General features: G+C 42.0%; 7 protein-coding genes and 1 long non-coding RNA gene across 11 annotated transcripts; 3 read left to right on the top strand and 5 right to left on the bottom strand.

Moving 5' to 3' along the window:
- Positions 1–132: 132 nt before the first annotated feature.
- htt (huntingtin) lies at positions 133–9,785 on the top strand. Its single transcript, XM_011311305.1, has 4 exons — positions 133–384; positions 780–9,074; positions 9,233–9,320; positions 9,565–9,785. The coding sequence occupies exons 1-4, from the start codon at positions 299–301 to the stop codon at positions 9,667–9,669; spliced, it is 8,574 nt and encodes a 2,857-aa protein (XP_011309607.1). The 5' UTR covers positions 133–298; the 3' UTR covers positions 9,670–9,785.
- Positions 9,786–9,790: 5 nt separating this feature from the next.
- Positions 9,791–10,090, bottom strand: LOC105270408 (pickpocket protein 28-like). The gene has a single exon (XM_011311306.1). It carries the CDS (start codon positions 10,076–10,078, stop codon positions 9,797–9,799), a length of 282 nt encoding a protein of 93 aa, XP_011309608.1. The 5' UTR covers positions 10,079–10,090; the 3' UTR covers positions 9,791–9,796.
- Positions 10,091–10,249: 159 nt separating this feature from the next.
- Positions 10,250–12,129, bottom strand: LOC105270440 (uncharacterized). The gene is made up of 6 exons (XM_011311362.1): positions 11,882–12,129; positions 11,587–11,787; positions 11,139–11,384; positions 10,951–11,065; positions 10,606–10,882; positions 10,250–10,410 (listed from the first exon to the last, which is right to left on the bottom strand). Exons 1-6 carry the CDS (start codon positions 12,127–12,129, stop codon positions 10,250–10,252), a joined length of 1,248 nt encoding a protein of 415 aa, XP_011309664.1.
- Positions 12,130–12,430: 301 nt separating this feature from the next.
- LOC105270403 (uncharacterized) lies at positions 12,431–14,187 on the top strand. The gene is made up of 5 exons (XM_011311298.1): positions 12,431–12,575; positions 12,637–12,812; positions 12,951–13,374; positions 13,449–13,721; positions 13,847–14,187. The coding sequence occupies exons 1-5, from the start codon at positions 12,552–12,554 to the stop codon at positions 14,126–14,128; spliced, it is 1,179 nt and encodes a 392-aa protein (XP_011309600.1). The 5' UTR covers positions 12,431–12,551; the 3' UTR covers positions 14,129–14,187.
- Positions 14,188–14,440: 253 nt separating this feature from the next.
- LOC105270439 (uncharacterized) lies at positions 14,441–15,138 on the bottom strand. Its single transcript, XM_011311361.1, has 3 exons — positions 15,116–15,138; positions 14,685–15,001; positions 14,441–14,526 (listed from the first exon to the last, which is right to left on the bottom strand). The coding sequence occupies exons 1-3, from the start codon at positions 15,136–15,138 to the stop codon at positions 14,447–14,449; spliced, it is 420 nt and encodes a 139-aa protein (XP_011309663.1). The 3' UTR covers positions 14,441–14,446.
- Positions 15,139–17,679: 2,541 nt separating this feature from the next.
- On the bottom strand, positions 17,680–21,072 carry l(2)37Cb (lethal (2) 37Cb). The gene is made up of 2 exons (XM_011311299.1): positions 20,709–21,072; positions 17,680–20,431 (listed from the first exon to the last, which is right to left on the bottom strand). Exon 2 carries the CDS (start codon positions 20,403–20,405, stop codon positions 17,742–17,744), a length of 2,664 nt encoding a protein of 887 aa, XP_011309601.1. The 5' UTR covers positions 20,406–20,431; positions 20,709–21,072; the 3' UTR covers positions 17,680–17,741.
- Positions 21,073–21,264: 192 nt separating this feature from the next.
- Positions 21,265–26,270, bottom strand: eEF1delta (elongation factor 1-delta). Of its 4 annotated transcripts, XM_011311302.1 has the most exons (9): positions 26,181–26,261; positions 24,197–24,316; positions 23,657–23,863; positions 22,948–23,046; positions 22,549–22,642; positions 22,312–22,469; positions 21,763–21,832; positions 21,564–21,689; positions 21,265–21,439 (listed from the first exon to the last, which is right to left on the bottom strand). In XM_011311302.1, the coding sequence occupies exons 2-9, from the start codon at positions 24,287–24,289 to the stop codon at positions 21,285–21,287; spliced, it is 1,002 nt and encodes a 333-aa protein (XP_011309604.1). In that variant the 5' UTR covers positions 24,290–24,316; positions 26,181–26,261; the 3' UTR covers positions 21,265–21,284. The 4 variants fall into 4 exon arrangements, with proteins under 4 accessions (XP_011309604.1, XP_011309605.1, XP_011309606.1 ...); XM_011311303.1 differs by lacking the exon at positions 23,657–23,863; XM_011311304.1 differs by lacking the exons at positions 22,948–23,046; positions 23,657–23,863.
- On the top strand, positions 25,745–26,567 carry LOC105270406 (uncharacterized). The gene is made up of 2 exons (XR_892534.1): positions 25,745–25,836; positions 26,189–26,567. It is a non-coding gene; the product is annotated as an uncharacterized lncRNA (long non-coding RNA).
- The last annotated feature ends 743 nt before the right edge of the window (positions 26,568–27,310 follow it).

The following is a 27,310-nucleotide window of genomic DNA, read 5'->3' as shown; positions in this document are numbered from 1 at the left end:
GCATAAATGGGGAAAAGGTCACATGAGCGGGAGAAGTGGCTCTTGGCGATCAATGGCTGATGGACTTTCTGGAATTGACCAATCAGAGTGCAAGGTGACAGACAACATCCGATTTTGGTACAGTTTGTGTGGACTACAGTGTGTTTCATTGTTAATTGAGAAAGATATTTTGTTTTTCTAGTGATCTTGCAGGTTATAGAAATGATGACAGCCGACCCGGAAATTCCGGAGATGCGATAACAACGTTTAAACAAAAAACAATTTAATTACTGTGGAGGGGTGATTATTGGGGGTGATAATGGCGGCTTTTACTAACGTTCTGAAGGCTATTGAATTATTGAATGCTCTGCAGGTGGGACAGGGAGGTCTCGATCCACTTGCCAGGTAAATCACACTTGCTTCAACTTTCAAACTTCACCCACAAGCCTTCATTTACGCGTCAGTCATCACTTCATGTTTTTTAATTTTTCGTGAAGCCTTCCGGGACAGATATATAATGACAAAGAAGTCATCCTTTAAATCATCAAAATATTTTTCATGGAAAAATTCTTGGCTTCTCTTCTCTTTCCTTTTCCGAATGATGTTGTAATTCATTATTTCTTGTACGATTTTTTTAGAATAAAACTCACGAGCTCATTCAAATTAATATTTTTTGATCGTTATTTTTTTGGACTGCTATTTATTGAATGCGCAGAAAATTTTCTTTTATATTCGAAGATATTTTCGTTAATAAAATGAAATTGATCATTGAATCCCCAACCATTAATATCCTCTCCTAGGAGGACTGAAAAAATGACATGCTGCACGACGATAGTCAACGGCATGTCATCCCCGCTGGTAAAAACAACGAAAAATTACGCTCAGGTGCTGGGGTTGTCGATAAAAATTCTGTTGTCCCTTTGCGACGACGAGGAATCGGATGTGAGGATGATAGCCGACGAGTGTCTGAACAGAATAATAAGATCGACATCAGACGGGAATGTCTTAAAAATTCAATTCGAGCTGTACAACGAGATCCACAGGAACGCAAGCTCTAGGTCTCTGAGGGCAGCTCTGAAGCGTTTTGGTTTACTGAGCCACACGATAAGACCAATAAAAGGGAAGGCCTACATCTCCAACCTGATTCCCTCGATCGTGGCCATCTCAAAGAGGCCAGAGGAGGAAGTTATCGACACTCTGGCGCAATCCCTTCCCCTGATCCTTAAGACCCTGGGCCCTTTTATGACAGACAAGGATGCAAAAGTCTTGTTGAAGGCCTTCTATCCAAATCTCAGCTCTCCCCAAGCTGTCTTCAGAAGAAATGCTGGTAACATGATCTTGGCCACGTGCCTGCACTGCAGGAAGCCCAGGATATTCCTTTTCTACGCCCTCAGACACTTGATCGACACTATGATATCTGTCAATAGAGTCGATGAAAATCTTCATCTGGTTGTTGGCATCCTTGGTTGCATCAGAATTATGCTGCCCCACGTTGACCAGAGCCAGGAGACCGATCACGAGACCGACGCCCACAAGCTCGACTGCCTCATTCAGGTTTATGAACTCTCATTGAGATATATCCAGTGTCACTCTGATCACAATGTTGTCAATGCCGCCCTGGAAACGCTAGTTCAACTTCTGCGGTCTCCTAATGATGAATTTGTGGGACAATTGACTTCGAAGAGTGGCATCTCTGGGGGCAGCAGAATTGTCTCATTCCAGAGAACCTTGAGAATGTCATCTAGTGATTCCACGGAGACTGAAGAGACCAAAAAAGAGAGGTGCGCAGCGATCGACGCTGATAGTGGAATTGTCACATTGGATTTGAACAACACGAAAGAATCGATTCACTGCCATGACCTCTCAAATAAATCTTCCTCTGATTCTCAATCATCAAATGAAGGAAAAATACGAGAGACTACTAAATTGAGCATTGGAAGCTCATCTGATGTAGACGTGCCTTTGAAATACTGCTGTCGTTATTTATCCGCGTCTTTCCTGCTGGCAGGAAGACCCAACGAATTAATCTCAGACAAGCAATTTCGAGTTTCCGTGAAATCTCTGACACTGACCTGCATCGGAGGTATCATCAGGCTCTACCCCAACGTCCTTCTCCACACCCTGGAAAATTGCCCAGGTCCCCATCCCCAGATGATCTCAGATATTCTCCTATTCTCAAAGCACCCAGACCCTCAACTGAGAGGCAACGTAGCTGTCATCATAGGACTATTCCTGAATTCAGTTTTCGTGAAGTACTGGGGATCCTATAAATCTCTGGAGCTTGATATCCAACAAACTGAGGGAAAAATAATAGAATTAGCCAATCTAGTTGACCTCTTGATTAATTCTCTGGAGGACGAATCTGCAACGACATGTCGCCAGGCCCTGCAATCCCTGGAGATCTGTTTGACGTCACTCCTCCAGTCAGAAGAAAGTCACCAATCCCTGCGGATGCTTTTCAAGCTGCTCCCACTGTCAGACAATCCTTACTTCCTGGTTAAGATGAATCTCTCGAAAGTCTTGAGTGAACTCCCATTCATCACCATTAAATACCTGACGACCTCCTCCTCCTTCCAGACAGACGTAACCCTGATTCTAGTCAAACTCTTGGGTGATCAGGACCCAAGGGTTCGTAATGCAGTATCAAAGGCCCTCGTCAAGTTCATCGCCACATCGTACTACCAGTCCCCCCACGAGGACGAATTCACCAGGAGGACCTCTCAATACATCGAGCAGTACCTCAACCCTCTCATCACTATCAATGTCGACGCTAGAACTTACCAACTGGATCAAAAGTTCTTTGTTAATAGTCTCGTGGAGCCCTTTCTCTCCTTCTACACAGAACTCAGAAGACCTAACATAATTCGAGATAATTCTGAGGACTCTTTATCGATAATTGTTGCTCTCCTAGTGGAGAACCTCTTCACCCACCCTTCCAGACATTTATCCTACGGCTGTTTCGAGGCTCTGAGTAACCTCAGCCAATCATACCCTACAACTCTCTATCCAGACGCCTGGGACTGTCGCCTGGCCAAGGGGCTGATAAAAAAAACCACGAAAATTCACTCCAGCAACAAGAGCATCACCAGCGAGTGCAACATCGACTTCCCCTCGGGGACAGACCACCTGTCCCCCACTGGAATTCAATTATTATCATTAACGATATCTCTACTATCCTCTGATGCAGTGGCCCTTGACCTCCTCACTCACAAGCATATGATCACCCTAGCAGGGAATTTGATGTGCGGAATTTCCCTGAGGAACCTCAAATCGATCGATCTAACCGAAAAAAATGATAATATTTCGAAAATGTGGGGATTGTTCGAGGACAAGGAGACGAATCGTCACCTGGAGCTGCTGTTCCTCCACGTCATGAGGTTGATAAATATATTTGTTCACGTGATCGATGGGCTGCAGGTGGCAAGTGCCAGTGGAAAGTCTGGACTCCCATCGCTCCCAACTGCTCAGTCCCTCTCCCCGAGGAAGAGAATGAACCAGGAGTATAAACCGAGAGAGAGGAAAGAAAATGTTCTCACCAATTCCTTCAGAGCAGCGAAAGAACCCATTGGTGCCTTCAGCAACTTACCGCACTATATGAGACTCCACGACATTCTGAAAGCAGCTCACATGAACTACATGTCAGCTCTGGACGTCGACGCCAGTCAGATGTACCTTGGGCTCCTGGACTCCACTCTTCAGGTCCTCTCCCAGATCCTGGACGTGGCGAGCACTTTTGAAGCGAGAAAAATAGCCGAGGAAGTCCTTCATTATCTGGAGACAACCCTGGCCCTCTCTCCAACGAAGACAGTCCAGTGTGTTCGACAGCTGCTTAAATCATTATTTGGGACGAATCTCTCTGCTCGGTGGGACGAGCTCGAGGACCTCAGGAGTCCTGACGACAGGCTGAAAAATCCTGACGACTCCAGAAGGGGATTATACGATCGTTGCTTCCAGAAACCTGGGAGACAGATGGCCGATGTCATCAAATCAATTGGCAACAACTCCTGGAGCAATGAGAACGAGTTGAAGAGATCATCATCGAGTTCTTCGTTCAATCGAAGGGACTCTGAACGAAAAATGGTCCTGGCTTTTAAGTCCTTCGCCAGGACGAGCAATCAAAAGGCATTCTTCGTGTCTTTTATCCGAATTTTCGAGACGATGGTAATTAAATCGTTGAATCAGTACACCACCACCAGCTCGGTGTCATGTCAATGTCAAGTATTGAGTTTGTTGTCACAACTTGTCCAGTTTCACGTGAACTATTGCCTCCTGGACACTGACAAGACCTTCATAGACTTCGTTTTGGGCCAGTTTCCATTTATCGAAGAGTCTCAAATTTCCCAGGTGCAGCTCCTGCTGCCAAAAATTTTCGGTTTTCTGGTGCACCTGTCGTACGAAAAATTCCACTCTAAGATGATAATCGATATCAGAGAGATAATTAAATTATGTGATGGACTGATGGCAAGTGGGCAGCCACCAACGACCCACTGTATTCCGGCTTTAGTTCCTGTGGTGGAGGATATTTTCCTGGCGAGGTCCTCAGCTTCAAAAACACCAGGTGAAAAAGCTGAACTCGACACCACCAGGGAGTACCTCATGTCGATGCTTTTGCGACTCGTCGAGCATCACACTGTCATCGAACTCCTCTCTCAGTGTCTCTCGGAGTGTCGTAGTGATGAGGACGGTGAGGAGAAGTGGAGGAAGTGGTCCAGGATGACGATAGACGCTGTTCTACCTGCTCTGGTGTCTGGGAAAATCAGGATCGAGTCAGAGTCAGCTGGAGTTGCTGTCATCAAGTTATTCTCAAATGTCTCTCCGAGTTGCTTCAGACCTGTCGACCCCCTCCTGAAAATACTTTTCACAGTTCCTCCAGGACTCAACGAATCCAGAATTAAGCTGGAGAGGTGGCTCGGAATGGTGAACATCGTTTTGCTGTCTCTCATTGCTTATGCCAAAGAAGAGGCCATGTTATCGAGACTGGCAGAGCTCAGTGTCTTCATGACTGAACTCGTTCACACCCTCGATCTGCCTGACACCTTCACCATCTACGACACAGCAGATCCCCTGAATGCCACCAACATCGAATCTTGCTCACTACCCCCTGAGAGAATAATCGCAATTTTTGTCTTCAGAGTTATTTTTCTGGCCTCTTCAAAAATCTGTTTAACCCTGAATTCCGTTGAACATCGGGATAATCTCCTCCACAACAGACAGGGCATCTATCTTCTCCAGGAACTCGCATTTTTCCTTCAATTATGCATTCACATGTTCGAGTCTGGGAGTCATTGCAAAGTCGCTAACGCCACGATACAAATGCTGAATGACGAAGATTTGATTCCAATTGAGAAGCTCAACTCTCTGATGCTCGAGATTTCCGTAAAAAATTGTCCGATATTGACGACCCACTGGACGTACCTGATGACTCTCTTAGGATACAGCAGCCAGAAATTCTGGTCCAAGACATTGGGATCGAAAAATCGGAATTTATTCCCAAGGAAGGAAGAGAAGACCATCAATATCGACACAAAAATCGTGAGACAATCAGCCACGATTCTCTTCTGTGATCACATCTGTGAAAATATGAATGACACTGAGTCCCTGACGTGGCTGGTGATGAATCACATCGAGGAGACGATGAATCTGGTTAATGAGCCACCTGTTCGTGAGCTGGGAACAGCTACAGTCCACAGAAAACCAGCAGCAAGTGGTCTTCTCATCCAGGCAATTGCAGCCAGATGTTTGGATTTATCGAAGCCTTCATTTGTCAAGAAATTACTGAAAACTCTGGAGAGTGCACATGAGGCCCAAAGTGGTGCCGTCATCCTGGCTCTGATCCCACGATTTATATCGTTAATCCATCTGGCACTCGCCAAAACAGCTTCTAGAATAGCATGTAAGAGAGTTGAGTTTCTTCTGTCTCTGCCCGAGGAAGAGGTGCTGCGCCAGTTGCCCAAGGAGGACCTCCTGAAGCTGATGGAAATCCTTCAGTCCGCCAGGCTCGTTAAAAAACATGGAGTCCTAGTGGGACTGATCAATAACCTTGCCAGCAGATTCTACGACATCTCTCCCCTGGAGCTGGAGCACTGCAGACCTTTCAATCCCTCAACCGTGCAAAATATTCTCCTCGATAGATCCTGGTTTCTCTCCCAAGTGAGATTAAAGTGCTGCAAACCCACGAGCAATTCCCCAGATTCGTCAGAAGCCGCTGAACTCCTCAGCAATCTAGACCTGGAGGACTGCGACGATATCTTCATGTCCAAGAACTTCGATCTCAGAATCCTCACAGAGTGCATCAAACTGGGTATGAGGCTCACTCACGAGGAGAACACTAGGAGAACTGCTTTCGTCAGGACCACAGATTTCACAATTCCAAACCATCAAGTATCCCCAGATGACAAAAATTCCGAGTGTCTGTCATTTTTATATCAATCCTCTCGTCAATGTCTCTTGATTCACGTAAAAAGCATCATCGATCTCCTCCCAAAACCCCACATTGTCTACGATCCCTGGGTGAAGGTGCCAAAGCACGAAGACACCAAGAGGACGAGAACCACAAAGTACTCGTCGAAATTTCGTGCCCTAATGGAGGACCAGATGTACTGGGACAGAGTATTCACCCTCATTCCTGCAGTGACAGCGTACCTCGAGGCCCTCAGAGAATTCAACACTCGAGGAATTGTCTGCAACACCCCACGGTTCGACGAGGAAGATCTGTCCAAGTTCGCAGTTCTCTGTCTCGAGATAATTCACTGGATGACATTTACGAGATCAGTGAAGCCCCAGGAACTGGAGCTCGCTCTGACGTGTGCCACGGAGCTTTTGAAGAATGAGAGAATTTCTAAGATATTTGGAAGTGAAAGCCACTACACCTGGGTCTGCTCAGCCTCGAACACTCTGACAAAGCTCCTGGAGTATTGGCTATCCCCGAAGGATTCCTTTGAATTTAGTCTCCCACGTGTGGAGGATCGTGGCCTCTCCCAAGCCCTGAGGACTGATTCAACGAGATTCTATGCCCAGGCCTGCCTCCAGATGGCAGGGCTGATCGCCTGGCTGGAGAAAACCGACAACTCCTCTCGAAATAATGCTGTGGACATCCCCAGCTTCATCAAAGACCCTGTAACATCTTTAATCATTATAATCAGCAGGCATGACCTGGTGAATTCATTTGTACTGACGCCTCCCCTCGTCTGGAAGCACGGATGGATGATCGAGGGCTCTGGGCCCACCCTCTGCCACTTTCCCCTGCTCCTCTCCACAGCTGACTCCAATTTCCTCCAGGAGCTGGACGTCCTCCGACAGTTTGTCTACAGGATAACCCTCCTGGGATGGACATCGCGTCTCCAATTCGAGGAGATCTGGATGGCTTTGCTATCAGTGCTCAGTGCAGCATCAACTGAGAATGAGTCCCCAGGGCAATCGGAGGGGAGTAGTGTCCAGTCAACGACTCTAGCAGTCCAGGGAATCACAAGACTACTCACCCAAACGCTGATGCTCCCTCATCCAGGAAATCCTGTCAACAGCATTGCCATGCACCACTGCAGAGATCCACCCCTTTCTCTCCAGAAACCAGCATCCCAAAGACTTTACACTGTCCAGGATCTGTTATCCTGGAAGTACCAGTACTCGAGGAATTCCAGAATTACCAAAGACAGTTTTGTGAACTCGGGTGTTGATTCCCTCGGTCTAGAGCACTTATTCACCAGAGGAAATATCGAGAGGGAGGGCTTGACCACTGGCTTCGACGAGTTATCCTACAGTCAACTCTCGGTCTCATACCTCTGGGCCTCGTGCTCACTCCACGAGGACAAATTATCAGCCTCTGTATTGATGCTCAAAGAAACGAGAAATCAAGCACTGTCGTCAAATTGCCTAGATCTCGACTCCTGCATCAGGTTTTTGATTGAATTGTACACAAGATGGTTGGCACCTTCATCAGGATCCACCCTGAGGCTTCTCAATGAGGTCGTCAGAAGCATCATCTCGATATCAGATCTCTTCGTCGAGAGGGGACAGTTCCAGTGGATGTTCGACACTTGTTCTGAGATCGTGAAGTACCACACGATCGACGACGATATTCTCCATCACACCCTGGTCTTTGCTGTTTGCAAATCAGCTGCTGTCCTGGCACCCCTGGACATCGAGAGCCTGGAGAAGGTAAAGAGAGCTGTGGAGAATGGACTGAGAACGAGTTACCTTCCAGGAAGAATAGCCAGTCTCCACGGAATTTTATTTCTTCTTCAGTGCGCGGTTCAGGCGAATTGCGAGGAGACGATGAATGTCGTTCATCCCCTGGCTATTAAATATATTCATAAACACATTGAGGGGAGAGGAAATGTCGAGGACCACAGCGAGGAGCACCAGAGGACCATGTGGGCTTTAGTGTTCTTTCTCCTGGAACATGCTGAGGATACTCCACCTGATTCCGAAGCTCCAGCTGTCCTGGAATTGGCACTGGCTCTCGTCACCTCTGGAAATATCTCTATAGCGATGAACAGGACTATTCTCCAGGGTCTAGAGAGACTTGTGGCTGCCAAGAGTGTCGTTGGGAGAGTCGCTGATCAGATTGTAAAGGTCTCTCTCGAGAGACTCAAGAACTCTTGTCCACTGGTGGCTATTCCTGCACTCAGGTTACTACTCACTTGTATGTATTCGGAAGCTGCTGACAGGTTCAACAGGACTGCTATTGTCAAGGAGGAACAGCCCCTCCCGGACATCGAGCCTGAGGCCCTCATGAGGACCATCGAGAGGACTTCTGCTATTTTTGATAGAATCAAAAGGGGACAGAGCATGGAAGTGAAGATTCTGTGTGCTGTTCTCTCGGAAATTCTTGGAGATTTCTTCCCTCCTTTTGAGACACTCACGAAAGTCATTGGGGAGTTCTTGGCACCACAGCAGCCACATCAAAGACTCGTGTCTGGAGTTGTCTTCAAAGTTTGTGAGAGAGTCACTGGCACTGACGATCAATTGACTCTTCTTCAGGACTGGGTTGTCTTCAGCCTGTCGACTTTTATCCAGAGTTTACCATTAGTTACCTCCACTTGGTGCCTGTCGTGCTTCTTCGTTAGTGCTTCCACAAATAAATGGCTCAGAGCCCTGTATCCTTTCTTTATTAAAAAAAAAAGCATGGACTGAAAAATGTCATGGCCGAAGGATTATGACCTAGTTTTTTATAATTTCCCGAAATCCAGTCACCATTTTGCCAACACAACTACCATTTTCTCCAGTTTTTCCTGAACCGAAAAATAATCTCCAGGTTTCCACACGTACAATCTAGAATGGGAAAATATGAATATGAGGACAAGAAGATAATGTGCATCGCTGCTGCAGATTTTTATAAGAAGGTTCGTACACAGAATGAAATTATAACTGCATTCTATATTATCAATTATTTCCATTAAATATTCTTTAAAAAAAAAAACAATGAACAGACGATTGCAGATATATTTCATAAAACTGGAATTGATTGCACAATTGTTCTTCAAAATTTTACAAGTTTACTAATTAACATATTATTACAATAATTAGATTAATTGTGAACAAATAATCGAATTCAAGATTGCGTTCAATGAATTTGTGATTTTGTAGCTATCGAGTGAATCGCAGAGGGAAGCTTTTCTGAAGAGTTTCGAAGCCGCTGGAAAAGAGCCGGGCTCGCCCTTCTGCGACATCATAACGACCTTCAAGTACTGAAATAATCTGAAGCCAAAGCCAAATTTGTCGTGTATATAAGAAAAATTTATTGTACCCGTGTAAATCAATCCAATGATATTATTTATTCTATCGGTGATTAGAAACTATTTTTCCGACTCGCTGTTTTTTAATAACGTTGCTTCATCCTTTCATATCTCCTTTTCTCCCTCTGCATCTTCCTGTAGTAGAGGAAACAGCGTAAAGTTGCGAAGTAGAAGATCTCCACGAAGGAGAGAATACTCGCACCGAGTACTAGTCCTGCAGCACCTCCAACGGCTGCTAGGAAGTCGATGAAACCGAAAACTTGCTCGTGAATATACTTGTCCTTTGGGAATTGGAAGCTCACCTCTGCTGTCACCTCCTTCGGGGTCCTTTCGCCCCTATAAAATCGACAAATTCCATAATCCATCAATGATAAGAATTAACACGAATTTCAGCTGTCAATTTTTGTTTTTGGAAATTTCTTTTAAATGGAGGAATGAATAATCCCGAATTTCGAAGAATTGACGGTAGAAATTCTATAATTTTCAAAATCTTATGGCCTGTTTTGTGGACCAAAATCCACTCGTAATTCCAGTGATTACAAAATATATTCAGTGAATCGGTCGTCGGTGTAGCGGACGTAGTGACAGTCAGGTAAACACCCGCATTCCGCTGCTCCTCCGATGTCATCTTTCAATATGGATTTCTGGTTTTCGGCTACACATCGCAATTGTGCTAGATCACATGTTGGTATTCCAGCTGGAGAGATGACAAGATTAGCTAATTAGCCAGTCAATTATTTTTCCCAAATAAATTTATTCGAGGGACAATAGAAAAAAAATTGAAATAAAAAAAAATCGAGCTCACAATTCGACACAAAAGTCAATGTTTGGATCTAAATAAAATTTGAACTTGAGTTAAATGAAATTCCAGTGAATTATGAGAGAAACCTACGGAGAGGTCTTGCAAAGTGGTGATGGCACCCACAGAATTTAAACATTCTGCTGTACGTGCATTCCCTCTTGCACATGGCAGATGTGTAGACGGGCCACATCTTGAGTTTATGCTCATCAGGGAACTTGCAATTCCTCTGTGTGAATGAGAGTGATCTGAGTTCACTGGAGGGTTCAACTTCCTCGAAGTTCACCACGAGTTCTGTTTTCCACTGGAATTTCGCACCGTAGATGGTTCTGGAGAAGTCCACAATGTTGCCAGGATGAGCTAAGCTGAACTAAAATATTTATACAATAAAATTTTGCGATTGATAAATTATGCTTGGAATATTCCTGAACTCCTTACGAATACATCATGACTCTTCGCATGAAATGATAAGCGCATGGTTTTGCTCAAGTGTTGAAAATATTGCATGGTCGCAGGCTCTGGAATTACAGTCCAGTTGTCCTTCATCCAATACCTCGAATACAGAAAGCAGAATAAATAAATTTCTTAACAAAAATTACAACGACGTTTTAATGTAATTATTTTACTCGAAATTCGAATAGGGCGCAGCGTAACTGTAGAAACTGTGGCAAAATCCATGACTCGTAATGACCCACAAGGGCTCCTCCTGAACATTTGGATACTCAATCTCAAGTTTCAAATCGTGAAGAATTGACAGCCACTCGGTGGAGGGAACACTGACAGATTGTGGAGTCGACCTGGTGTATGTATATGGCTCTCTAGAAATTACTGTAAAAAAATCTCTCATCTCTGGTGTGTCTTCAATTCCGTATCTAAATGAGAATAAAAATGTGGAATATTTTAACTAAAAATAAAAATATACAGCCCATTAAAAATATAAACAGTGAATCTGGCATTGATAAAAAATTCAGACATCAGGGGTAAATAAACCAAAAAGTACATAAATATTTTCACATTTAAAATACATAGATTTGATGAATTTATTCGTACGATTTTCCCAGTGCGCGTATTTACTTTTGAAAAACTTCAGGAAACTTCGTATCATCGACTCCCTTCTTCGAGCACATGACAAGTGCGGGTTGAGCAACTTTGTAATTATGGAATGCATGATTGAGGACTATCACTGTGGAGTGGTGGAGGTACTCCTGCCAGAAATGAAGGGAAAGATAAACCAACGCCATCAAGGACATCATGATAACCCCCGCTGCGCCAATCCTGGGATTATTTGATTTATAATTAAACTCGTAAAAATGGTTCATGACTCTGGAACCGCCTATTATTTAATAAGAATTTTTTTTCCTCAATTTACCGTTCGAAGATGTGTCTCTGAGGCGCAACCAAATGCCTTATCCCATGAAGAGTTGCATTATTCACATATTCAATTAAATATGCCTTCCAACCAGTTGCTTGAATTCTCTTGATTTCGTTACTCGATTGGAGGGAAGGCCGCACAGATTTTTTCTCTTCCACTCCATAAGTTAATTCTCTTATGTAGAAAAGTGGCGGCTCTTCAGGAACTTTCTTTCTGGCTTTGATCTCAATGTCCCTCCCCAACATTCCGAATTATATTTTATTTATTTATAATTTCTCCTGCGCTGATAGATCCCACACGTCTTCACTATCTTTTGATCATCTATTTTTATAACTTTATTAAATAGTTCATTCGGCGTTTACCTCCTCGAAGTTTCGATTCTAAATGTTTCAAAGTTTTGGCTTTAGTTTCCGATATCGCTGCGAAGAACAGATTTTTCTACTATTCAAATATTCAAAGGTTTCGAATTTTTACGTTTGCGTGGCTCACGCGACAATTTCACACTCGATATTTTTTTTACCGTAAAAACAATCGCGTTGACATGAATCGATCTGTCACTTGCTCATGATTTTTTTAGTGATTTTTACATCAACATTTTTGTGTGAAACATGTTTGGATTCGTTCTCATGAATTGGTGAAAATATCAAGCCGCTGAAATTCTCGCAGAATGCATCGTGAATTCGATGACACCGTAATTAACAATTGAAATAATTAAATAGCCGTCGGGGTAATTAATTCACATTTTTTATCAGGTGCATAATGGATTGAATTATTGCTGCCCCGAGCCTCAGGGTCGACGTCGTGGCCCCAGGGTGAATGCAAGACGAGAATGCAAAGACAGTTTCGACAATTTGAAAAATCATAGTCATCCCTGTGATTTCAAGCAGCAGAATTTTTCCTCGCACGGCTGCCCATTCCAGAGCATCGCGTACATATTTCTTCAATAATTTATGCATTTGCGTTTTATTTTTTAATCGAACTGCTATGAATTTTTCCATAAAATTGTTCACTCGCTTCTTTAATCTATTCTCCCATTGAAATCCCATTCTCCCGATGAAAACCACAGGAAAGACATAAGATTGACGACAGCCTCGGAGCAACAGCTAGAAACTGACGTGCAACCTCGTAAATCTCAAAAGCAAAAGTGTCGAAGTCCATTGACATCTGCACAACACCTGAAACATTCTCCAGAAAATCCCCTGGACCTCTTCAGCCATGATTTCGAGTCAGTTGAGTTTCCCCACTGTATCGAGAGATGTCCAGGAAAATCCCTGGAGAAATCGTCGAAGAAGAAGATGAAAGAAGAAATAATTCACGATTGCACAGATCCAATCGTCGAAGGAGACGTGCTGAGAGTCGACAAGAAACGACATAGGAGAAATATCGAAAAAGGAGGAAAACAGAGAATTCAAAAATGCTTGAACGAGCTGGAAGTCCTCGAGAGCAAGGCCATGCAACAGTTCGAGTGTGAGAAGCGATTCAGTGAACCAGTAAATTTTTTTAATTGAAATTTTTACAACTCAGTTATTCCTCAAAAATTATTTGAATCATTGGTATATATTAGAGGAAGCGGAACCCATTGAGCTCGAAGATGTGTCAGAAGGTGCTGACAGATGACTTGGGTATCGATGCTGAGGATGAGGAGGAGCAGAACAGACGTCTGCAAAGGGACTTAGAGAATATTCCGTTATGTGAACCTTTTGCGTGTCTCAAAAGACGGTCGAGAACCCCGGAGATGACTTCGAGTGCCACTGAGGCTTCCATCACTGGGGATATGGATGGAAGGGCTCAGAGAAACCCCCAGTACGATTGCCAAAACGACAATAAACCTCTCCAGGTACAAATCACAGGACTAGAAATAAAAAGCGACGAATTGACTCGTTCCCGACTCGATATTCGGCAAATTTACTTTAAGGTCTTCTCTCAGTCGATAATTTAATGCAAATGGTGCGATTTTTCTAGCAAACACACGATGATTCAGTCTCAAGCGAAGCCACAGGCTCAGAAAATGATGAGGACCGTGAAGACACCCTTCGGGCTGTACCCCGCGCCGAAAGAAATAATCCTCACTTCATTGATCACCTCAAGGGGTTGCGATTTCGGTATTTGGACCTTATGCAGATGCATCTAGATCATCTCTATGATCTCGAATTATTCATGAAATCTTTAACCTCGGAAAATTCAAAATCTGGGGATCCACGTGGAGAAAAGGGACGAGCTGTTACCCGATCTGGGCTGCGTTAAGGATTTTCATAATTTTGAATGGCAGTGATATTTTTTATATTGTATATTTTATATGGAAACTTTTTCACCAAATTTAACAATAAAAGCGAATATATTAAGTTTACATGTTGAATTTCCAATTGCTTTGGAAGACTCGAATTCTTAACTAAAAATATTTATAAATTCATTTAACAATTCCGGGACTGGAGTAAATACAAATAATTTTTTTTTTAAACAACCATAAAAAATAATAAAAACAGGAAGAATTGTGTAATAATTAAAAACGTTTCCTACCGGAACGAGAATGTAATAAAAAAATAAAATATCACCAATATCCATTTATGAAGGATATGTGGAGAGCGAGATAGGAGCAAATGGGGCAGACTGTTCCATTAACAGTTCACCTTTCATCATTCCATCTGAAAAGAAGTACCAGAAACAAATAAGCAGGTGGATCCCATCAATTAATTACTGCTTACTCTCCAATTGTTGATTAAAAAATCATTTCTCATGTCAGTTAAATTGATAACCAATTGAGAAATTAATAATTGATTGATTTCCAAATATGATGTATTACCCATAGCATAAGAAAGTGCCAGCACGTAGTCCAGTCGACTGACTGATGCTGGTACAACAACTTCATCGAAAGTAGCCCTAAAAACGTCGGGGCCGTTTTTAAGATTCCTGTTTTCGGTCCACTTTGCGGTCAAAGCAGCTCGAAACTCCTTTTTGCTCATTCCGATGACATGAGTGTATGCCTCGCTGTTGTCTTCTGAAATGGTCGACTGACTCGTCTGACCCGCCCTACTACTGCCAATCTCAGATGGTACGAACGTGTAGTCTTCGAGAACTACGGGTTCTTGTGCCACAGCGTTTTCAGGTCCCTCTGAGGGTCTGTGGTGATTTATTATATTTATTCATTTTATATTGCTTTTATATTATTTGTTTTCAATTTCAATTCACTCATAGATCGAGAACTTAAATGACTGAAATAATTGATGAACTTGCCGATAAGTCTCAGGCAGATCCATATCAACCGAATCAGGCAGTAGTAAACGTTCCTGATCAGCATCAGTAAAAACTTCAGGAATGTCGCTCTCTGTGGCATGGCTCCCCTCGGGAACCTCAGAAAGAAGCACACGTCTATTTGATGGTGCAGCTCGAACATTCACCCCTTGCAGTATGTTCTGGATTCTTAGCCACGTATGATTGTCAGCTATTTTTTAATTAAATCGAATAAATAGAATAAACTACATAAGCCCTCAACAAAAAAAAAGAACTGAATTATCGCACTTGGAGGGAAGTCAACTTCTTCATCATTTGGGTCGACCCTCAGAGCGTCTGCGTAGTGCTCAACAAGTACTCTGTTACGAGGCACACGTCCATTGTTTAACCAGGTGGATGCTGGTTCTCTGAACAAGACGAGGGCATCATTCTGGGCCTGATTTATATCAATCTGCAAGTCCGCAATTGGCTGTGGATGGATCAGAAATTCTCATTTGGCTCCAGAATAGTTTTTACTCACTAGACCAAATCCAGTAATGACGGGACTATCTCTCTTCAATTCAGAGATATTTTTCGAGCATTCAGAAATGATCAGTAGGAATAATAAAAAAATATTATAATACTATATTCCTTCTTACCACTGTGTCAATGTGAATATTAGTCACACGATTGATCAGAGTCCTTGCAGCCACTTGAATGGGTTTTCGCCGTTGACCTCTTGGCTGTGGCGGTCGTGGTGGAAGTGGTGAGCCTGCATGTGGGATTGATATTTCTTGGGGCTCCGGTAATGCTTCAATGTGAACTTGCTCTGGTGCTATGGGTTCTCCATTCTCATCTTGAGCGGCCAGATAGATATCAGGCAATGGAACAGCATTGGAGAAGCCTTCAGGCTCAATAGCAGGTTCACTACGAGTTTCTGCAAGGGACGGTGGCTCAGAGATGCCAATTTGCTCGTTCAAATCCCTCAGCTGAAAAAAACAGTAGATCAATGCAGTTGTGAATTAAAAGAATATTTTTTTTCTATTGTCTTCAAAAAATTGAATACTCGTGAACGTTTGCTGGGTGTCACTGGTGGTGGAGAGTCGTGATCTCCTGCAGCTGGAGCCTTCCTCTTAGATGTACTTGGGGCGATGCAGCTCTGGCTTTTGCCCTGCCTCAACCGTTCCTCCTGCTTCTGTATTGCTGCCATCCAGTCGTTACTGGTGTAGATCTCCAGGTCCTCTGTGCTCAGAGGCCCAAAATCCAAGGCATTGCTCGTGCTCACAGATATCTTGTCGACCTCGTCGATTTGGAATATGTCTGTTGGAGCGATGTGGGGCAGATGGGGACCAAACACAGGGGCAATGACTGAGGGTGGCTCCAGGGAGATTGCAGGTAGATTCCATGGCTCTTTCATCTTCTGGAGATCTGGGTCTTCAGTGCTCGCTTTGAGAAATCTCTCGATTTTAGCTGGAAATTCAGGGGAAACTCTCGGATGAATGAACAATATCAAGGAATCCATTGTGTAAAGAAATGTTATGCTTAATTTTTTTATTGAAAACTGACCAATTCCATGGTCAAGAGTGTAAATTCTCAATTTCAGGGTTCCCTTGATAAGATTTTTCGCCAAATACCAGGGGATGGCATCTTCAGGCTGGGGATGCTGGGAAGAGACACGATTTGCCACTTCGTTTCTATCATGATAAACGAAAAATCGATCAACAATTATTACTCAATTTTGGACCTCAGGAACTTACATCACTGCATTACAGCCAATGTCCATGTAATTTCTGTATTCCTTTTGGAACTGTTTTTTGGTAAGGATTTCTGCCAAATAACAGGCCTTGGCATCCTCTCTGATTTCTTCATCCACGTCCTGAAGAGCTGGAGGAATAGGGTGTTTTTCTCTGCGAGGGGGCATTATCTCAATATGCTCCTCGAAGATCGATTTATTTAAATATTTTCAGGTGATGATTATTTTTAAATGTAAAATCAGGATTTCGACGAACAAGAGGCTCTAAGATACGAAAATCAACTCAACCAAATACTGTTTCTTGATCCGAAACGTAATGAGATCTATCCGAACCGCTCTGATATTTGAAAATGACTTTGATTTCTAACGGCTTTTTTTGAAAATAGCTTCTTACATGATCTCAAAGAGCTCGCTATATTCCGGGCAAAACCGGAAGTGCGACTTTGCTGATCAAACCTAAATTTCAATAGAATATAAACTATACCTGATCAATAAAAATATTAAATATATGATTCAAATATATCATTGAATGTATTTCTGCATTAAATGTTGCTTTAGTTGCGAAATCATTCGAAACTTGTCACTCAAACCTCCAGAACTGATCCTCTACCTTAGTCAATCGTCTTTGTCCAGACACAACCCCAATTTTCAAGTTTTTATGAAAGGGCGTCAAAGGAAAATCATTAGGGATGAGAGGGTAAAACAGCCCTTTTACTTTTTGGAAGAGAATGTGAGATTTTAATTTCTCTATTTTTCTCCAAGTACAAAAAAATTTTTTTTCAAGTCAATTTCAAGTCAGCCAAAAGGCTATTTTATCCTCACCTCTCCTAGACCATTAAGAAAACTATATAAATAATTATTATACAATATTTCGTAAAATACAATTGATCAATCGAATTAATGAGTTCCATCAGGTCTCGAGCGTCCTTGAACTTTCGGCATTTTCTTGTTGGTGGAATCCTCCAATTCTCGTGGTTTATAATAGTGAGGAGCGACTTCCAACAGCCATTTGCTCTCGATTTCTGTAACTGATCTCATAAACTCTTTAGTTGTGAAAACGAGCTCATGGTACAGGAGCCACCTCGGTAGCTCCTGGAAGAGTGAACTATTGGGATGAATGGAAACTGTTTGGTTGTGTTTGGCTGTCTTGTAGTGCCCTCCATTCGATAATCTTGCTACGTGATAAAAATATCCCGCAGTTATCGCTTTTCTAATATTTACAGTTTCCGTAATCCCAGAGATGAGTTCCATTTCTACTCTTGCCATCAGGCCAACCAATTGTTCACGAACATCTCTCGCCCGTTTCATTGATCTGTGCTGAATGAAATTCTCATAACACCAGTGGGTGCTAAAATCGCTGAGCTGCCATTGATTATAAACATTGAGTAAAGTCAGATGATCGCCACCGGGCACGTGGAAATTTTTCCTTGCTGTATCTGCATGGATGATTTTATCTTTAGGGCGATAAAAAATTGCTCCATTTACAGACAGCATTGCAGCGATTGTAGCAATTTCCTCAGAACACCGATACTTCTCACTGGCCAACAGCATCTTCGCCATCATCGGATCCAGGGGAAATTCCGCCATCCTCCTGCCGAGTTTCGTGAGTTCTCCCTTGTGATTCAGTGCTCCGAGTGCATAGAGCTGCTCTAAAGCTAAAACGAGTGTCTCGTGTGGCGGAGGGTCTAGAAAATCAAAGTGCACGAGATCATTGATGCCCAGGGCTTTGAGAGTCAACACCACATTTCCGAGATTAATCCTTTGAATTTCAGGAACAGTATTGTCTTCAAGCTCGTGCTGATAGGCCCAGGCGGTGTAGAGTCTGAAGCATTTTCCAGGGGCAACTCTCCCAGCCCTTCCCGCCCTCTGATTGGCTGACGCCTTGCTGATGGGCACCACCATGAGACTCTCCATTCCCGTTCTAGAGTTGAAGTTATTTTGCTTGGCAAATCCAGGATCAATCACGTAAACGATATTATCAATTGTCAAAGATGTCTCAGCAATGTTTGTAGCAAGAACGACTTTTCTGGCCCCAGGAGGCGTCGGTGAGAATATCTTTGCTTGCATATCACTGGGCAAATTTGCGTACACTGGAAGTATCATCAGCTCTCCCAATTTTGATCCAAGTCGTCTGACTCTCTCCTGCAGCATCTCCTGGCACGTCTCAATCTCATCCTGTCCTGTGAGAAATACGAGAATATCCCCCGAGGGTTGGGTCGCGTGAATTTGCAACACTGAGACAACACAAGCGTCGATGTAATCAGCCTCTGGGGCTTTTGTATAATAAATATCAACTGGAAAACGACGACCGGGAATCGAGAATACTGGAGCGCCATCGAAAAATGCACTGAATTTGCTTGCATCGAGAGTAGCAGATGATATTAAAAGTTTTAAATCTGTGCGAAAACGTGTGATATCTTTTACAAGACCGAAGAGGATGTCTGTGTGGAGGGTTCGCTCGTGGGCTTCGTCGATAATCATAACACTGTAGGATGCAAGATCTGGTTCGCTGAGGAATTCCCTGTGCAATGTACCATCGGTCATATATTTTATTTTTGTTCGATGGGACGTGCAGTCTTCGAACCTGATGGCATAGCCCACCTCGTTGCCGAGCTTCACAGCCATTTCATGAGCCACTCTGGCAGCCACGGACATTGCTGCAACTCGTCTCGGTTGTGAGCAACCAATAATCTTATCATCTTTGGTAAATCCAGACTCATAGAGGTACTGAGGTATTTGGGTAGTTTTTCCAGAGCCTGTTTCTCCCTCGATTATTAAAACCTGATGATCCCTGATGGCTTGAATTAATTCCTTTTTGAATGCATAAATTGGCAAACTTTTTTGTGTCTCTTCAATCGTAGTCAGTACTTTGGGTTTCTCCATGACTCGTGGAGTCTCTCGATGATGTTCCACACTTCCAGGCATCTGGAGTGCTTGAATGAATTCCACTTCATCGTCTAGTAAAAGTTCGTAGTCCTGTCGCCCTTGTTTGTTCTTCACCCCGAATTTAAACTGAGCTGCCGTCATCTGGTGGGATTCCCACTTGCTCTGCTCTGATTGCGGTGGCTCAGGATCTAAGGGTTCTGATTCTACCTCTCCCTTTCCCTTTTCCAAGGGCATGTGATACCTCTGGATCCTCTCCAGCTCTCTGGCTTTCTCGTGCTCAACTGCCAGTTGAAGAAGTTGCTTTTTGTGTGCTCTCTCATTTCTCTCACGTTCTGTCAAGACTTCTTCATGGAATAAGTACTCGTCGTCCAATATATCAGCTTCGAGTTCAGCCACTTTATCTTCTTTTCGTTTCTCCAAGTATTGTCGTCGTGACTCCACTCGGAGTTTTGGTAGAAGTTTTTCCCTCGAGTCAGCTTCCATGATTTTTAGCCTTTTTGCTGCCTCCGCTGCACCAGAACCCGCTGGCATCGCTACCTTCTGAACTTTCGATTCATCTCTCGCCTTCAAACGATTTGCAAATTCGTCTCGTTCTTGGATATCGCGTTTTCGGCGCTCCTCCTCGCTATCACTGCTGTCATCCTCTGAGGAATCTTTCCTTTTGTATCTCTTCATTGTCGATTGATTTCACTGAATTTTTCCTACAAAATTTTCAAAATTTTCAAAATTAGCAGAAAAAATTGCCCTAAACGCCTTCTTTAGTTAATGTTTTATTCTATTTATAATTCGAATTGAAGTGTACGAAAATATCGTTAGTGTAGCATTAAAAGAATGATGTAAACATGAATTGAACATTGAATGTAGGTTAGGCGCTGCTTTTATGGAGTGAAAATGTAAACATCAAATATGTGGAGGTCCCATGATAGATTTTCGGTAATAAATTCGAGACTATCAGCAAAATATATATTATTTACTTACCTGACTGAAGAATAAGCTGAACTCTCAGTGCTTATGACAGATAAAATCGGTTATGTTTGAGAGTTTTGGAAATTACGAGGATTGAAAAATCGGTGATCGTGTGAACTCAAGCTTTTTTTATTTCATGTAATTGTTCACGAAAAATACGTGGACATATAGAATCTTTGAACATTAAACAGCTGATGAATGTGAACAACAAGAACGATAAATCGTAATGTCGAATCGATTAGTCTTTCGCCGGTTAATCCACGAGAATTCGATATTATAAATATCGATATTTCCAGTTCGGTATCTTGTATCGATATATCCCCTGATACTTTTTTGAAAATTTCGAATTTTTCAATTTCAGTGAGTACCTCCTCAATTTTCCTGCGCCCCTGATACTTTTCCAAAAATTTCGAATTTTCAAATTTCAGTGAATACCGTCTCGATTTATGGATTGAATGTCAGAATGGTCAAAAACCCAGTTTCTTATAGAGAAGTGTATTTATTTCATTTTACAACGGAATGGCGAAATGTAACCATGAGTATATGGATTGTTTTGAACATCACTTTATGCATTACAATGCGATTTATTTAAACTTTATTAAAAGCTGCTATGTCAACGCTCTGTACATATTCCTCTAGCTCTTGAATAGTTTCTGTCAACCAATCAATTGAGACTTTGTCATCTTCCACGACGCACGAGATTTGGAGCTTGCTAATTCCAAAGGCCAGAGGCACCAATTTCGCTGGAATCATAAAATTTTTTAATTACTCTCGAAACATCAGTTTCTGGAAATTCTCATCAGTTGAATTATCAAGAAAAAACAATTGCCCGCTATCAATCATTATAATTAAAAATGTAGACTTCACCTGCTCCCCAGAGTAAACCATCCGTGGCGATCTTCCTGACTTCAGCTTGCATTACTCCCATATCAGTTTCATCATCCCATGGTTTGATGTCAAGAATAATGTTGGATTTGGCAATTAATGCTGGCTCTATACATTAACAAAAAAATAGTCATTATACAAATTATTCTGACTGAAAATTAGTAAATGCATAAGGACATACTTTTGGACTTCTTGGCGTTGTACGCAGCAAGACGTTCTTCTCTGATCTTTGCAGCCTCTGCATCTTCACCCTTCATTATTGCATTAATTGGAAATCGAATTAAATAATTCTGCACAGTTTATACCGATGATAGAATATAAAATCAACTACCGTATTAACAGAACCTATTTAATGCAGACTTTTCTATTTTATCTGTTCTCCAACTTACGATAAATTGTCAATGATTTGTATACTTGAAGCTATGACTCGTGAAACATGATTTTAGATGACACTGTAATGTTTCATTTGTGTATACTTAGAATTTCGGGAATATCTGGTGTAAAATGTCAATTCATCATCAGTAATAATGATCCAAGTTGTGTAAGACCGAGGTTACAGTATTTACAGAAGAGGTAATGTCTCCAGAGAGTTCATGCTGGGATATTTGAATGATCTGTCGTCGAAAAGGGAAATTGGAAAATCCCTCGGGCACAAACAGCTCATACAATGGGTTTTCCATCGAGATTATTGATTAATAAATGAGACGTCGTCGGTAATTTTCTCTCTCACCTCAGAGTCCGAACCAAACAGATCGACCTCGTTGTCATCTTCTCCTGGAGCTTCAACCTCCTGGGGCTTTGCTGGACAGATAGCGATGTAAGGCTCCGGTACCGCTGAGTTCACCTTCAGGTCGAGTTTCTCGATGAGCGCTCGCAGTTCAGCAACAGCTGGAACATGAATAGGTAGTGGGATAAACTGTAAAAAATTGAATTTATAAAAAATTGCAAAATTTCTCTAGATATTCACTATTACGAAGATCGTGATTGTCTTTCTCGAGTTTAGCCACGCGTGCTGGAAGATCCTGGAGACTGACATTGACATCTGCTGCAATGTTGTTCACCTGTAATTATTAATTCATAACGGTTCATCCAACTGTAACTGATACGTCAAAAAAAAAAACCAAAAAAATGCAATTTTGTTGATTAGATTTCTCTACATATTCTACAGAGATAAAATGAGTGGAAGTTAGGACAGAAGCAGATTGAAGGACTATCTAACTCGGGTGGACTCAATTACCAACACGTAATGAGTATGTCAATGAAAGTAAAGGCAAAAAAAAACAGAGCTCATGGAGTGAGAACAAAATTGATAAAATGTCGAATCAGTTGAATAATTCAGTAGGTGAGCAAGATGTTCGGTACTCACACACTGTAAACCTTTTTTTATGTGCTGACGTGCCTTTGCAACCTCGTTGGCCAAACTCCCACTGGCAGGCGTGACTGCACAAGCAGACACTCGGCTTTCCTGTACCCATACCGATTTATTTGAGGATCATTCAACACCAGATGAATCAAGTAATGACAACACGATTAAGCACATAGGGTAGTTTCATGGTGATAAATAATAATTAATAGCCAACAGGTAAATAATGTGAATATTCAATAGTCATTCAATTCTAAGCAACAATGGGTATTCAGTGCGGACCATTGCCATTAAAATAAACGGATGCACAACTCACTATTCGAATATTTATGGCCACGCAATTCCATGACGAGTCGTTAAAGTTGACAAGTCGATTTACCAAATGTATAAATTACTCAAAAATATCTCTGACTCGAAGAAAAATTTGGATATGTCTCTTAAATTCAGAGATATTGAGATTAAATCGACTTGTTATCCTTCAAACATGTGCTGGTGAATTCAGCAGCAAATCAATAAAACAGAATAAATCATCCCATGCCCAATTGCAGGTGAATCATTGAATTGTTAGCATGGCGAGAATCAATATTCCAACAGAAAAAAAAAGTCGTGGAATGAAATAGGATGTTCCATGGGATGACTAAATAACGTGAAACTACAAATACCACAAAAAATAATAGAAAAGTCAATCCCATTGGGGAATTACGAAGTCTACCTGAATTAAAATTGGCTCTTTCTGCCCAGCATCCTCATTCTTAACATCTTTATTATATTTATTCTTTTTATCAGCTTTATTTTTTTTCTCCTTGGATTTCTTTGACGAGGACTTTGTCTGATGATTAGTTAAAATTTCTTGCTGATTAGTAGATACCAAGCTCTTAGGGTTAGACGGATAGCGTTCCATAATATTATGTGACACCACCTTGCAACATTTTTCATGTGGAACGATTAAGTGCATTGAGATTGAGTAAATTGACAGACTGAAGTGACAAAAATTCTAACATTTATTCTTCAAATTCTTATCCAATTGGTCATTTATTGAGTATCAATGTAGGAACAATTGGACAAGTAAGTGATAATTTGATGTTTGACGTTAGAACGAATGATAATGTGTATGCGGTCACCAGATATTCCCCGTGCATTTGTTAATGAACAGACAACCCAGAGGTATCGCATGAGAAGAATGATGGTTTAATTGTCTGACAGATGTGCTTGTGTACATTTTCATCTTGCATATTGGTGCAACAAAACTTACCTTCGCCAGACGCTCGAAGTGAGCCGATTCAGCCTTGTCGTAGGCGGATTTTGTCACCCAGACTTTCTCTTGTGCAAGGGCTGTGGTTGGCATTTTTCAATTCTCGAGTCTTTTAATTTTCTGCAAAATAGTCCAAACCATATCCACAACTTATTAATATATTGGATATATCATTTCTATTGGTAAAAAAACACCTATTATTTTTCCAATGGATTTTTAAATGTCAAAATACAATAATCGTTTTTCAATTATAACATTTATTATCAAATTATATAAAAATGGAAACAAATTTTGACAATGATAAAACCTTCAGTAAAGCAACCAATAAAACTCCGTATTTATTTTCTATCGTAAAAACGTATGAAACACTTGATTGACATGTTATCGTCGATCGATTGAATAGCTAAAAGAATAAAAAATCACTCCTAAAACTATCAAATAATTAAAGCTCGTCATCAGACGAACTGTCAGTCTTAGGTCGTCGTCTTTTGAAAGATTTGAACTCCATAAAATCACATTCAAATTTCTCAGGATGCTCTGCAGAGGTGACCAGAAGCTCATCGATAATTTTCTTTTGAAAATGTTTAAATTTTCCTTGAGCTTCCGGGCGCCACGCATCACGGGAGTGAATACCAGGCACAACACAAGGGTGAATTTTCATCGGCTTAAAATAATCAATAAATTCTCGCAATTCGCTGCTAGACGGATGACACGAGTAGCAAACGTAAAATCTCCTGTCCTCCCATGCAGTAAACCCTTCAGATAAATCCCTCCCAATCCACCTCCAAGCAGACGGAATAATCGTCAGAATATTTTCTTTCTCCACATCATCTCTACAAATTAATCGTTTCGATTCTCGTGGCACCCTTGAGCCCTTCGCGATACACGCATGAACACGAGTTTCATTCTGATCCTCAGTTGTATACTGAGACAACTCTGGAGTAAATCTATAACTCTCCTGAACGCAGTTTCTAACATGAATGCGTTGTTTAATAGAAGCTGATAGCTTGCAGAATAAATCCTCAGAGCCATAATTCGCTGAGATTTCAAAAACAACAAAATTCTGAGGATCGCGTCCCAACCATTCCTCAACAACTGGAACAATTTGACCCAGAGCTTCACTCCTATTGGGAAACCGTGCAATCTCTCCATAAAAAGTCGTGTCGAGATAAATATTATCAAAGCTTCTGGGCACGAGTTTATCATGAACTCTAACATGCAGTGGTTTTAATTTGGCAAAATCATGAGGATGAATACGAAAATCTCCAGTGCACAATATATTAACATCCTTATCATCTCTCTTAGCTTCAAACATGAACATGACTGAACCTGGACAATGTCCAGCTGGTACAGCAGTTACTGTCAGTGCTGAATCACAATTCTCTTCGCAATTCTTATCATAACGATCAACATTCGGGTCTCTGTAGCTAACGACCATTGGATTACACACCGCCACGTCTACAATTCGATTAATCCATTCTACCTTTGAACTCAGACGCAACTTAGTGACTAAAATAGTCTTTGTCAGTGGTGTACAGTATATGTACTGTTTTTTATCATTGATATGTTGAAAGAACGAGTCGTCAAGACCCACGGTGTGGTCTCCATGGAAATGGCTGAGAAAGAAAGCAGTACTGGAGGTACGATTATTCATCTCAAATCTATCCATTGAAATCCCAGGCAATTCCTCAATGATCCCCCGAAATGTCGACATTTTGTCGATAACCTTGTCCTATCCCTCCTGCAAATGAAAATGTTCGTACATGCGAGTCACCATTGCATCCCCCAACTAATTCCCATTCCCTCGATCATTAATTCCTAAACCATGTGCTCCCAGTCAATCGGTCCCATAAGTCCAATCCCATAAAAACCCAAGTGGGTAAATCACTTATTTATCCTTAAAACCCGGAATGACCCATCGCCACCAGAATGTCATCCATTACCTCCAACGTACTCAATGTATCTAATCATAATTAATATTTACCTGTGTAGAAATGACAATTGGAGAGACGATTAACCTTCGTCTTCGTTCACGTTCGATTTTTCTCTCACACTGATGTGAATAAATTCAATGTTGTGTTGGTGCCAACTAAGCTATGATACAAGCAGGTATAGTCAAGCCAAAAACAGGGGACAAGTTCTCTCAGGCGGCACGAGACGGCGCGGCGGTCACTATCACCTTCCCCTCATCGCCATGTCATCCCCACTTTGCAGCTGTTCGGCACTGGTGGGACTATTTAAAAAATGAAAATTTAAAATAGCAGGAAAAAATGTAAAATATGGCCTTGGTTTATGGGATGTATGGTATCTACATGACCTCAAAGTTTCAAAAATAGAATAAACTATAGAAGCATTACCCAGTCTCCAAAAATCAGGCAATAACAATAAATAAATTGATTCCTCTTATTTTTTATTAAAAAATAACAGCGACTTACAGGTGATGCAGCAGTTTTCGCAAACGAACCGGCACTCGAGCTGACGGGATTAGAAAACAGAACGTAATTCAATGTATCTGATACTCCCATTCCCGTTTCAGAGATCCAATCGAAGTGTTTTTGATGGTCAAAATCCACACGGTAAATTTTCTTCAATCAATTATTTCTCACTGACTATTGGATTTTACATGATTGTACTGTTTTTTTTTAAGAGAGAATTATTTATTAGGTTAAGAATTTTCGCAATTATCGTATCTCGTCAAGTTGAGACTGCCCGCGGTGTTCTGTGCGCACGGACGGTTCGCGTGCGTATGCACGGCGTATCGCCTGGCGACCCCCCCTCGAGCGGTCTTCTGTGCGCATGCAGGGTGTTCTGTGCGCATGGGGAGTGTTCTGTGCGCGTGCGCGGAGTATCGCCGGGGGACCCCCCACTCGAGCGCCGTCTCCAACCCCCTGCCATTTTCAGTGGGGAGTCAGTCGTTCCGCGACCCGCGCGTGGAACGGTCGGTCGCGCGTCGCGTAGTTAAAATTCGTTAACATCGGGGTCCTAGTGAGCGCAAAAGACAAGCGCCTCCTGTGAACATTGAAAATACAAAGTGCGGGACTCAGTGCAAGTGATTTTGTGAATTGTTTAGTGTGTGTTTAGATACGGACTGAAGTGACAGTGCGAATTAGATTC

Source organism: Fopius arisanus, unplaced genomic scaffold, assembly GCF_000806365.1.
Source record: "Fopius arisanus strain USDA-PBARC FA_bdor unplaced genomic scaffold, ASM80636v1 scaffold00087, whole genome shotgun sequence".
Classification (NCBI taxonomy): domain Eukaryota; kingdom Metazoa; phylum Arthropoda; class Insecta; order Hymenoptera; family Braconidae; genus Fopius; species Fopius arisanus.
Note: the sequence above shows the minus strand (reverse complement) of the source record. Positions and strands in the feature narration are given on the sequence as shown.

Bases quoted from the DNA above. Each gene is read 5' to 3' on its own strand.
- htt (XM_011311305.1), top strand. From the start codon at position 299: ATGGCGGCTTTTACTAACGTTCTGAAGGCTATTGAATTATTGAATGCT. The intron at 9,075-9,232 runs GTATCCTTTCTT...AATAATCTCCAG, and splicing joins AATAAATGGCTCAGAGCCCT to GTTTCCACACGTACAATCTA. The intron at 9,321-9,564 runs GTTCGTACACAG...GTGATTTTGTAG, and splicing joins CTGCAGATTTTTATAAGAAG to CTATCGAGTGAATCGCAGAG.
- LOC105270408 (XM_011311306.1), bottom strand. From the start codon at position 10,078: ATGGATTATGGAATTTGTCGATTTTATAGGGGCGAAAGGACCCCGAAG.
- LOC105270440 (XM_011311362.1), bottom strand. From the start codon at position 12,129: ATGTTGGGGAGGGACATTGAGATCAAAGCCAGAAAGAAAGTTCCTGAA. The intron at 11,066-11,138 runs GTAAAATAATTA...TCTGTATTCGAG, and splicing joins GCGCCCTATTCGAATTTCGA to GTATTGGATGAAGGACAACT. The intron at 10,883-10,950 runs GTAAGGAGTTCA...TAAATATTTTAG, and splicing joins CGAAGAGTCATGATGTATTC to TTCAGCTTAGCTCATCCTGG.
- LOC105270403 (XM_011311298.1), top strand. From the start codon at position 12,552: ATGCATCGTGAATTCGATGACACC. The intron at 13,375-13,448 runs GTAAATTTTTTT...GGTATATATTAG, and splicing joins AGAAGCGATTCAGTGAACCA to AGGAAGCGGAACCCATTGAG. The intron at 13,722-13,846 runs GTACAAATCACA...CGATTTTTCTAG, and splicing joins ACGACAATAAACCTCTCCAG to CAAACACACGATGATTCAGT.
- LOC105270439 (XM_011311361.1), bottom strand. From the start codon at position 15,138: ATGGATCTGCCTGAGACTTATCG. The intron at 15,002-15,115 runs GCAAGTTCATCA...AAATCACCACAG, and splicing joins GATCTGCCTGAGACTTATCG to ACCCTCAGAGGGACCTGAAA. The intron at 14,527-14,684 runs GTAATACATCAT...ACTTCTTTTCAG, and splicing joins GGCACTTTCTTATGCTATGG to ATGGAATGATGAAAGGTGAA.
- eEF1delta (XM_011311300.1), bottom strand. From the start codon at position 25,910: ATGTCGACATTTCGGGGGATCATTGAGGAATTGCCTGGGATTTCAATG.